The sequence below is a fragment of the Centruroides vittatus genome, unplaced genomic scaffold, assembly GCF_030686945.1.
Source record: "Centruroides vittatus isolate TY-2023 unplaced genomic scaffold, ASM3068694v2 contig_754, whole genome shotgun sequence".
Lineage (NCBI taxonomy): Eukaryota > Metazoa > Arthropoda > Arachnida > Scorpiones > Buthidae > Centruroides > Centruroides vittatus.
In genome coordinates, this window is record NW_027122490.1 from 1,394,705 (window position 1) to 1,407,554 (window position 12,850).

General features: G+C 29.5%; 1 protein-coding gene across 1 annotated transcript in view; it reads left to right on the forward strand.

The window, feature by feature from the left end:
- The first annotated feature begins 255 nt into the window (after nt 1–255).
- The window catches only part of l(2)05287 (WD repeat-containing protein l(2)05287), a 29,809-nt gene continuing 17,214 nt past the window's right edge, over nt 256–12,850 (forward strand). The window contains exons 1-7 of the mRNA XM_067277727.1: nt 256–525; nt 1,685–1,814; nt 6,565–6,630; nt 6,736–6,829; nt 6,926–7,035; nt 7,109–7,179; nt 12,547–12,642. Coding sequence (XP_067133828.1) covers nt 392–525; nt 1,685–1,814; nt 6,565–6,630; nt 6,736–6,829; nt 6,926–7,035; nt 7,109–7,179; nt 12,547–12,642 — 701 coding nt within the window. The 5' untranslated portion in view covers nt 256–391. The remainder of the gene's footprint in view (nt 526–1,684; nt 1,815–6,564; nt 6,631–6,735; nt 6,830–6,925; nt 7,036–7,108; nt 7,180–12,546; nt 12,643–12,850) is intronic.

The window sequence follows — 12,850 nt, forward strand, 5'->3', positions numbered from 1 at the left end:
TGGTATAGTACACCCCAAAATGGATGATAGTAATTCAATTTTTGTGGGCCCTTGACTCTTAGGAGAACAGGAATTATGCCCTATTAGTCCCTTTGTAGATCTGCCCCTGCTCTTTGTGCCCACAGGGCGGAAAGAGTTTAAAAAAACTAATTATAATTTATTTAACTGTTATATATTTAAATAATAATATAAATACACAAATATAATTTAAAGTGAATGATATAATATATATTTTACAATATTAATTTATTTTAAATAAAATATTGAAGCAGTTAAGTATTGTTAGATGGCGCTGAAACCACCTGTTCACATGGTTTACAAAACACGTGGATTTTGGTTATTACTGGAACAGTATGTCCGTTGTAGTTTCTGAGAGAACAAGACAACAAATATGAGTAAATTAGACAAAGATCATGACCTCCAGAGAGGAAAAGACGAAGAAAACACGAGTAAATTAATAGTGAAAGTGAAAACAGGCTCTGATCGTATTAAATGTAAATCCGTTTTTTGTTCTTTTAAATCTAAGTAAGTAGTTTCATTGCCTCTTTTTGTTTTAAGTTCTACAAATTTCTTTAACGAAGAATTTACTTAATGAAATTGAAAACGTTTATTTTCAAATCAATATTTTTAGTCCAAGTTATTATTTACGAGCTTATCATCCATTCCTTGCTTACTCTAGTAAAATTTAACTTTCCAAATGAAGATGGCCACAGAATAGCCTCAGCGGAGACTATGAGACCAAAATGGCTGAGCTGCTGATCTATGTGACTTTTGTGGACATTATCAAATGTTTTGGAAAAATTTTGATGGTTCCGTTGACATCTTGAGAAAAACTATAGAAGTAGATCATTACACATTTTATTTTAATATTTTTTTAAGCGAGACAAATTTGATAGACATTTTCAAAGCAATTTTTGGAGGTGACCCACATAAAAAGTGTTATAAACAAAAAATCATACGACTACTTATCAAGTATGCAGTGTTTGAGATGCCATTGTTTATGCTTGTTTTCATTATGAAATAGCATGTTGGATGGCAGATGCATACAAAATGTGCTGTGACCTTATTTCGACATCATGCGACTACCCAGAAATGCACTACCTCAGCCATGTGACATCTCTGATAGGTTAATTATTAAGTGTAGTAATAAGTCTTAGACTCACAAGATTGCAGACCATAAAGATGATATATCTAATAATAAACCTGTAACTGCACTAGCCCAATATGCAAATGAACCTCAGGTGATGATCAACTGGGAGGATGCAAAACAAATTATAGCATTTGAATCAAACATCTTTCTAATATAGAAGAATAATCTCAAAAACATCCTAAATTTGGAATTCTCAGTTTGTGTTTACATTTCTTCTCTGTAAGCCTGATGCAGGCCTTTGAAGAAGGCCAAAAATGTTGGTTGTTGTTATAAATTAAAAGACATTTAACTTCTGGAAGAGTGTTTAAAATTTGTTGAAGGTTATACATTATTAATCTTGTTACTAATTACTTTATTGCATACATTCAATTCAAATTATTAATAATTTTGTTAAGTTCAGTTGTCTTAACTTAATATCTATTTTCCATTTAGATTTTTTGATAAAATGTAATTATGATGGTTTTTAAAGTAAACATATTTCATTTTAAAGTACTAGGTCAATGATTGCTATAATGAATTGATTTTTGTTATCAGATATCTTTTTGTTCCATATGGATGTAATGTTAAAGTATTTTGCACAGCCACAGGAGAATGTTTGAGAGATTTAGTTGGACATCAAAGTGCTGTTGTCTCTATTCAACATAATCCAGAAGTGTTGTTTCAGGTTGGTAATTTAAGACTAACTACTACTGTATCAAAGCTGTTAAGTATATTAGATAGTACAATTATTATAGAGAATTTTTATTTGAAATTAATTTAAATTAGAGAAGTTTAGTTTACTGAGTATTTTAATTTAAAAACTAGAATATTCAGTAATAAAAGTAAAGCTGATAAAGAATGTTTTAAAAAGTTGCTATTATATTTTCACGTATGCAACAGTATGCTCTTATAGATGGAGCAATATCAACACTATATTCTGTAAAGTACCTAAAAAACTTGTATTGGAAATCATTTTTTTAAATGAAGGTTATCACAGATACTGAATAGTACTGTATTAGAACTTTCCATTGTCACAACATTGTACAGTTGTACTCTTATAAGTCAAAACAAGGTGGCACAAATAGTATGCTCTTAGTAAAGCTCTTATATGCTTGGTATGCTTATATAAGCTAAGGAGGACATGTTTCAAAAATGCAAAACAAATAATTTTTACATAAGCCGTAGTTTTCAAAAAAATTAAAAAATAAGTCATAAGTTGGTAAGCACTAGTTAATATTGTTGTCATTGAATATAGTGATGCAGACCATTGATTTTCTTTTTAGTGTAGTATGTGAAGTAACAGGAAAAAACATTGACAGTTATGCCACTTGGCTTCTTTGAGAAGCTATGCATCTCAAAAAATGACAAAAGTAAATGCTAAAGATTTTTAATCACAGAGTATAATATCTGATTTGTGTGGAAATATCATGTATAAGTACTCTGCCAAAAATTACTATTGACTCATGTATAGCAACAATTCCCAAAAACTGAACCTGTAAGTGTGTAATACATTCAAAATTTGTTTTGATAGATGATTGTATCTTAATTTCATTTTATTTAACAGAGAAATATAAATGAAAATTAACTTAACAGCAGTATCTGATTTGTGTGAACATCAACTCAAAAACCTGACATTAAAACCAAATGAACTGCTGAATTATTGGACTGTAATATATTATAGCCCAATAATTCATCAGTTTATATAGCTTAAAAATGAGATTTAAAAGAAAAATTTTTATTTTAACAAGTTGACTGCCAACTGATGAGTTAACTTGTAGGTAATGGTTTTTATTAGGATGCCAACTATGAGTTATTATGTGAAATGTGATCTGGCCTATAGCATTTGATACAAACAAACTTGTATAAAATAAATATAAGTATTGAATACTGGGCATTTACATGAAAAATAAGAAATAATCCTTGTCTAACAGAAAAAATTCATTTTAAAAGAAGTAAAAATTAAAAAATTTACAGAAAAAAATAGAATATAAGTATATAATTTTAGAATAAAACTTGGTATCTGTGAGACTATGACATAACTTTTTTTTTACATGTTCTCTACAGAACGATGTATATCCTCACATAAACAGGCATGTCGGTTTTTACCATATGGAAATATCTGATTTTGTGGTCTTCCCGGATAGACTGACATGCTGGACAATCTGCAATAATACAGTACTTGTTATTATACTATGTTGTTTAGCTAAAATGCCCAATGATGTCTCAGTTATTGTGAATTCATGTTTGATGATTCCTGTGGTAAAAGGACCATCTAAAGGAACAGCATTCTTTGGAAAATGTGAAATGGGTTTTTATACCTACTTTGATTGCCAATTTAGAAGATAGGCTTTCTGATTTGGAACAGTTGAAACTGTTTATCATACTGTTACCAAGAAATATTCAGAGTTCAGATTCAAGTGAATTTACTGATATGGTCATAATGGAATGGCAGATATTCACAAGTTTTTTGCAAATACAGTTCAACAGAATAGACAAAACACAATTTCTTATGGAGTGGGATTGTTTAAAAGATTTGTTACTGTCGTAAAGATATGTCATCAGCTTTAGTTTCTAAAATGATAGTTGTAAATGACCTCCTCTCAGATTACCCTCATGTAGCAACAGTTATTGAATTTGTTCTTTCACTCACAATGCACATTGTTGAACATGAAAGAGGTTTCAGTGAAATGAAATTACCAACAACTCCAATTCAAAAGTAAATCCAATGTAAAAAATGTCAACAACTTGTTTAACATCTCCATAAATGATCCTCCAAAATAGGTTTGATTTTCATTTAGCATTTGTTGGCTGGTGTGAATCAAAACTAAGAATAATTGCTGAATAATGTATGCTACTTGTGAGTTGTAACGATAGATTCACCTTTCATTAACAGTGCAGTACACTGTAATAATGTACAGTATCTATGTGAATAAACACATGTTTAAACAATAATGTATTGTGTATTTTTCTGAGCAGTTTCACAGATGAGAAATGCTAGCTACAGTTTCTAAAGTTTTGCTACAACTGTTTTAGTAAAACTAGCTAAACTGTTACAGAAAAGTTTTTCCCACCTTAAACCCTGCACTAAGGTTTCTAGGCAACTTATTGAGGGTATTGATAGCAGTCTTATATCATTGGAGTCTGAAGATTGACATAGTATATTCAAATGATGATAAAAATAGATTGTTTAATTGTGCAATATAATCACATTTTATCATCTATATACAAACAGATTGCAAATCTCAGGCTATAATATTGCATACAAATGAACCTCTGCTATTTTCACTTTACAAAACAGTTCTTCCCACAATGTGGAAAGAACCATTTTGAAAGAACCAGTTCGTTAAATATAAATAAAACCCTTGGAGTATATGCCATTCCCCTTTGTGACAATACATCCAATAGAGATTTGATTTACATTGGCTTCAGGTGACCATTATTGAAATGACTCTGGAGAATTCTTGTCATAATGTATTAATGATAATACTAAGTAGCACTTTCCAATTTATAATGAATTATTTATTAATATTTTTGAAAACTATGTACTCCAATATTTCAAATATATAAATTGTTACTTCAATCATAGGGACATGTTTAAAAACAAGTAGTATACATTGTGACAGTGCACAGTGTGTGATATAGCATCAATAACTAAAAATTTATCCTTTTGGAAAAATTATTAGAAACACATACTGTTGTTTTAAAATGTTTTTTGCTGTGTATAAAAGATATAGTTTTATATTAAAAACTTCAGACTTAAGTTTGTTTTCTAATTTAAACTATTCAAGTTGAGAAAACAATTAGGTTATGCCTGTCAAATCTTTCAGGAGTCAAACATCTGAGAACAATTTAGGTGTTTTTCATAAGAAAAATATCATCATCTTTCATCCTGTCATTGATTATTTTATTATTAAACTATTTTAAATTCCTGAATTGATATATAAATGGTTATATATGTATAGATTAATACAACTCTGAAGTATTTGGATTGGACATTAATAATTAAATTAAACTGCTTTCAAAACATACAAGAAAGTTTTTACTTCATATTTCTCTTAAATCTTTAAGATATAATTTTTTGATGCCATTTATTGAATATAAAATTTTTATTTTTAAGCAGATTATACAACTTCATAGGAAGTAAGAAGAAAGGTACAATGCTAAAATAAATGGAAGTTATTTTATGTGAAATTTAAACATTTTTGTGGTCAAGCATCCCATTATTTGTTTCTACAGATTTGAAACTACAATGGTGAAGAGGCATTTGGAAAACTCAAATAACTTGTTCCACTATATGTTCAAACACTTCAAATAAAAAACAATAACTAAAAATAAGACCGAGCAGATGTACATTGCTATTTAACACACAATCAATAGATTACAACTTTGTGCCAACTCTTATAAATAGTAAATTTTGTCAAACAGGTTGATCAATCAGTTTAGTTTGGCTTCATGAGATTGTTAACCATATTCATGTATCTATGTCCAGTTTTTCTCATCTTTTGATTAGGAAGGGATCTGCATGATTGCAGTAAGTTCTTCAGCAGTCCAGATAGGTAAATATCTAGCAATAGTTTTTGTAATCTTAGCATCTTGCCAAATGCATAGTATTTCTGTTGATTAGCTCTTTGGCAAAGATTCAGATGTTTATCTATGATAATATCTTCTGTGTTTGGTGAGTCTGACCCTAGGTATATTGTAGGTACTGCTGATGTAAAGGCTGAGATTTTCCTTCTTGTTACTCAATACATCAACAGATAGTTTTTTGTTTTAAGAGAGCACTTTTTTTATTTCTGGTTAAGTCTAGAAAATTGACAGGCAGATTGTAGTAATTTTGACCTTTTGGAATGTTTTTGTAATAGGTTAATGGAGTTTCATGTTACGTTGAGGTTCTTAACTGCTTCAGGCATGTTGTTTTCTTTTGTTGGTGAAAGGATCTTACAAAGAAAGGTTATGAATTATATAAACAACATTGCTAGACCTGATATATTATAAGCTAGACACCAACCAAATGCCAAAATTCTATCGGGCTAGATATGGCTAATTACTAAGTTAGTAATTACTATATCTAGCCCGATAAATTTCGGCATTTGATTGGTGTCTAGTTATGAATTAACAACCATGAGAAGCTGAATGAAATTGCAATGTTTTCAATAAAACTGATTTCCTTTTGACATCAGTTGTTGAAGAGTACAGATATGCTCAATGAAGAAGAGAATGAAATGATGCTATTTTATATCCAAACACATTTAATCTTAAATAAAATTGGGCTTTGTTTATTTTATAATTGTACTTTTCTTATTCATATTTTTGTTTATGACATTTATAAAAATTAAGATTCTGTCTTATGTGTGATTAATTTAATTAATAGAATAGTTCTTTTTATATTTCAAAAAAGAATTAAAAATTTTTGTTGTAAAATGTTTTAATAATAGATTTTTACGTGTTCTGAAGATGGAGAAGTTTTTTTATGGGAATATGAAGATGGCTTAATATTAAAGGTAATATGTGTTTTTAAAAATTTTATATATAATTAATTACATTTCCATGCATAGAAACATATCTTAGTAATTTTCTTTCTTTTTATTATTATTTTTATTTTTTAGACATACAATTTAAATTTCCAAAATCCAATCAAAGCATTTTATATTCCACATAAAGAATTTTCTTGGTATGTGATTGTGAAGGAAAACAATGAAGGTATTACTTTTTAGTTGTTTCAATTTTGAGATTTTATAAATTCTTTAGTTATTATTTTATAAATTTATACTAACATATATGCAAATTTACTTATAGATTTTTATAGGTTGTTTCATGTTCCAGTTAATGCTGGAAATGTAAAACAAAAAAGATTTCTTTTAAAACCTGTGCTTTCCAAACAGAACTGTGTCTCATTTGGATCTAAAGTAATCTACTTAAATATTAAGCATTCTTTAGTTTTAATATTTTTCAAATTTATGATTTTTGTTGTTGTTATAGGAAGAATATGTAGCTTCTGTAAATGATAATAGTTTGAGAGTTCTGCATATCTCCAGTAATTATTTTAAAAGGTAAATTTGAAAAAAGTAGTAATTTTAAACTATATTAGTTTGCATATAATAAAGAAAATTTGTATTAATTGTTTTTGTTTTGAATAACAAATTACATTTTTATTATATACATATTTTTTTCACTTCTATAATATACTTTGCTTTGTGAATAATGCAAGTATTGTATTCTAAGTATTGTGCTTTCTTGATATGCACCATTTTTTTCTCTCAAAAATTGAGGCATGCATTAGAATCAGGCACAAAGTCAACTTAATGCAGTCTCATTAATGCCATTTGTCCTTCACTTTGCTCTGAAATTTCCGTGTATTGGTAAACATGACATACTTCCCTCCACTACTTTGGTTAATTAAAACCATAGTGGGATCTGCTTCAATATGTAAAACTTTAGAATCTTAAATTTTGTAGGTTTAAACTTATCTGTCCTGGCAATTTTTTTATTCCATAAAGTCATGTTTAAGCAGAATTATCCACTACACTGAAGAACATGTATACACATATTTCAGTGTGATATTACTGTAACATTTATTTTTTCAGAAGCTTGAAAATTACTTAATGTGCATTACATAAACCAAAAACAAGGGTCAGTTGGTGCCAGACCTGGACTTTTAAATGGACAGAAAAAAATTACGAATGAATCTGTTAATGTATAAAAGCCCAAAATAGTTACTTTACTATACATAAAAAGGAAAAAATTCTGTTAGTCTTTGACTGACAATGCAAAAGAAGTTTTAGAAAATTTGAAAAAGATACTTTATCTAATTAAAACAAAAAACAATTATATACAAAAATTTTTTCTAACACCTGGAAACTTAAAATTAACTTAGAATTATCTTAGAACTATCTCCACAAAAAACCAACAAGAAATATGAAACTGGACTATATACAGAAAATTCACAAAAGAACCTTATAATTAACTTGCCTAACCATCACCAAGGAGAAACTTCTAATATGCCATTCAATTTGAAAGCCTTTTTCCTTAACCTCGCTAGATCCTTAGCTTCACCTTGTCTTATTTGCAGCTCATCTCTCTTCTAATAGTGCTGGGATGGAGACATCACATTTTTACAACCACTTGACACTATTTACATAAAGCATTTTATAGTTAACATTTATTTAACTCTAGCAATCTTCTTTTAATGTCATGTTGTAAAGTACTATTTTTTTTTGTATCTTAGGAAACCGACTATAATTACGGTCGGTAAAACTTCCGTTAACCTAACGGGTACTTTACGCGGATTCGAGATTAGTTTGCCAGGCCTGGGCTTTTAAGCGTGCACCGAAAAATTAGTAATAATAACGATAAATATCAAGTCAGATCAAAAGTTCAAATATATTTAATTAGCAACTAGAACGTACTACGTACAAATATCAATAATTCCAAACAAAATTTATTAACGAAAATCAACAAGTCAACCCGACAATAAACTTAGCTTAACTTAATAGTAATTCCCCTTTGAAATTCGACAAATCAAATACTTAGCAACTATGAACAAAATCTCTTACTAATTAAACGTCTATCCGTCACCTCACTATACGAAGAAACTATTTCCTCAATCCTTTCGATATCGTCAAATCGTCAATCGAACTCCTCTTTAGCACCTTGGATCGTCCAATTATCAATCTGGACTTCTATCAGAAAATACTTCGCTTTCGAATCTACCTCGCTCTCACAGTCGCCTCGATTTGGAAATCACCTCGGTTTGGAAATCACCTCTCCTTCTTCGGTTAACGTACGGGTTTTATACTGTGAGGTGACGTCACACTTGAGCTGGGTTACTCCTCTTATTTACATACTTAGTTGCTAACATTAACTTTCTGTTCTGGCAGCTTTAAGTTTCCGACAAAGCTTATAAACCGTTTACAAAATATTTATCATAATTTTCTGGGATGTTTAAGACGGTTTATCAAGTATTTCTCTACTAGTGATTGTGGGGACTCCCCCCCATTTTTTTTCTGCGGACTGTTACTTCCGCCGGGCAGCGCAAGTGCGCAAGATTTTTCCTACGGCGCTTATTTCTCCGTGAGTTGTTTTATCTTCATTTTTCATTACTAACAAGAGAGTGGTGGGGAACCTTCGTCCTAAATAAACATAAACCCCAAACAAAAAGATAATAAAACGGAAATAATAATAAAATAAAAAATAAGGTTCGGACTCAGTTCCTTACAATGTCATCACCCTCACATAATTTTTGTTTTTTTTTTTATTTTTGATGGCATTTTGGGGTTGGAGATCATTCTTTTAACTTCCTTTGGAAGTTCCCTCTTAGATGTCATTTCCAGGTTGATGACTCATTCAATTTGCCCTTGCAATTATCATAGTAAGATGAGTTTCATTTTTAGTTTTAGAATTTTGTCTGGATGAGTGCAGCAGTCTATCCATAACAAAATAAAATGCCCTAAAAATAAATAGAAGAAAACAAACAAAAAATGATCCCCAAACAAAATAAAACAGGTTAGAATCGACTCCTTACACTACATATCTGGTAAATTTTCATGCTTTTGCATATTGACTTGAAATCTTACTGTTAAAATGTTGATTGTATGATAATTTTATTATTATTATTGATTTCTATATCTGATAATTACTCATAAATTAATATCCTTTTTTTACTGGTAATTTTTAAACTTCAAATGCAAAAATGAGCTCATTGGTGATTTAGTTACTGGCTTCGCACTAGTGATTTAATTGCAGATTCACTCGCAATTAAATCACTAGTGCATTGTGTATAATTGAATTCCCTTTCTTCTATATTGAAAAGCAGCAGTTTTGTAATGCTGTATTTTTTAATTGCTATGATTAAAAAATGGGCAGTGAGCACTCGCATTCAAACAAATTTGTTCAATTTTGTCAACTAAAATTGTTAGGCTACTTTAGGGTGTTATAGGTGAAGAAAACAAATCATCAAATTGTCCAGCTTAGATCTGTAGCATGATACTTTAAAAATTGTAAAGAACTGTAAGGTAATAATTTAAAAGAAAAATGACATAAACTACTTTAACAGTTTAAATATAAAAAAAACATTTGACACTTCTATGTCTTTATATTATATAAAAAAGTAAATATTTATGAAAGTATATAGAAATAAATATTTTGCTTTAGATTATTATGTGCCTATCTATTTTTATCAAATTACTGCATTTTTTTTAAAACTGATTATTAGTAAACCACTTACATGTAATACAATTCTTAGTAGCATTACAACGATGTTTCAAAGTATGATTATCAGATAAAAGTTTTGGGATTGTAAATAGAAATTATCATGTAAATTACAAGAAGTTGATTAAAGTCACTTCACTTCTAGACATATTGGTTTAATAAGCAAATAAATAACCTCACAAATGCCAAAAGCCAGCAGAAATAAAATTACTATTATTTTTATTATTAATTATTAAATTTTATTTCTGCTGGTTTTTGGTGTTTGTAAGATTATTTAGAAGAAGTCTATTTAAAGTTTGTATTGCCTGTCAATGGCTGCATGGACCATCTCTGAAGCTAAAGAACACTGTGCCTCAAGGTTAATTTTGAATTGTGAAAATACTTTGAACAGTGCATACTGATTTTTCTGTTGAATTATTTTAAAATTATATAATTCAAACACATTTTGAGGACTCATTGTGTTAAATTATATAAAACAATTAATTTTATAGCAACCAGTTTTCGTTTTACTAAAAAAATATCTATTGATTGTTTAACTGTTAGTTATGCTGTTTAGATTACTGTTAATAATTGCTGCTGCTTTATTGAAAAATTTATAATAATTGAATGTCATTTCAAACTTGTTATAAATTTCATACAATGGACTTGTGTGAGATCCGGGAGCATGTGTTTCCGTAAATTTTAGCAAAAAGACGAGTTATAAGAAACTTTTCATTATTTCATTCATTTTTCGTGAAATTAGGAAAATAGACAAGCAAATGATATTCTTAACAGTACACAGTCGACTAGGAAACTCATGTTAAAGGGGGGGGTCCTTGACGCAACAAGTCTCTTTCCCCTGTCTTCAATGTGAGAAGGTTTCGATTTAAAATTATAACAACTAATTGTTAACGTGTGGGGAAGTTGACATTTAACCAAGTCCATGGTAAGAATCTAAAAACAATTGAAAGAAATAGTAAACTATCTGCCTGAAGTAGTCCTATTCTCACTGTCCTAGTTAGCCCAGTGATGACACATTCTAAGTGTCATCACTATCAAAAAAGGTCACCTGACTAAATTCCTACACCTGATGAGGATATAACAATAGCACACCCAATCTTCAGGGCAATCATTCTACAAGGAGCTAACTTTTTACTTTGTGTTGTATCCTCCAACACAAGCAAGTTCCTATGGACTTATCTCTATCTTTGTGAAGTGAGTAAGTGTTGTCCCAAGCCTGTCCTCTCTGGATAATTTGCCTATGGGGTTACATCCCCTGCTGCACAGAGGTATGATAATTAACCAATCTTATGTACACTCTTTCTCGATTGATACTAAATGTTAGTGAATGTTATTAAAACTGATTTCTATGTGTATTTGTAGCTAGAATGTGGGACCTGTATCCCTAGCACCTTATGTTATGTTGTAATCCTGTAGTGTTGTATACTTTAGTTTTATATTAAACTTGTTGATATTTAAAAATGGTTGCTCTTACTCGTGTATCGCCAACACTTTATACGACGATCTTGCTAGACTCTCCCCCACTTGACAAAATAACCCTCCTATTTAAAGCCATCCAGTGACGCAGTGAGTGGATCTTGCCAATCTTATGCTGACAAAGGGATTAAGTCTCACGCCTCAATGCCAGCTTCTCACATTTGCGTAATTATGTCTAATGCAGTTTATTGTTAAACTGTAATTGTAAAAATTAAAATTATAAAAGCTGTTGATCCAAGAAAAAATAATAAATTCCATGTCTGTCTACCAATGATATTTAATAAGAAACAATTCATTAAAGTATATTATCTAATTGCATGCCAGAATTGATGCTGTTGTCCTTTTTACTGATTTATTATAAATATCATATACTCTCAAACATGTTTCATTCTTATTATAGTATTAATAGTATGCCTTCTTAGTTAAAGCAGAAATTCCTTCATTTTGTTCTGTTGTCTTATAAATCTTTTAGGAATAATGAAAAGAAATTAGATTTTATAAAATATCTCAAATATTAAATTGAAAGACTATCTTGAAATGGGATGAAATTACTTCTATACTGTTTTAAATCTTAATGTTTATAGCCACTAGTCATTTTTCATATTCTAAATATGTTACAAATTATTTTCTAAAAATAGAAAATCAGTGATCTTCAAACATCAAACTCTATCAATGTAGTAGTATTTTTCTGATTTGAAATTCTTGAAGTAACTTTTTTGTTAAAATTATTTCAGGCATATAACTGGAACAAGAAAATTAACCTGTGTGGCATGTCATCCTTCTGAAATAATTCTAGCAACTGGAGATGATTCAGGACAGATTCTAATATGGTAAGTTTTTACAATTTCACGAATTACAATTATGAGATTATTAGAAACACAAACTGAAAGCTTATAAATTAAATTATTTTCTACAAATACATAGCAAATAATTTTATTGAAGGGTTATCACACAATTGAAACCATTGTTTTATATGCATCCTAAAATGAATTTTGGCCCCTGGTGTTAAATGACCCTCATCAGTTAGGTGGTAATGTA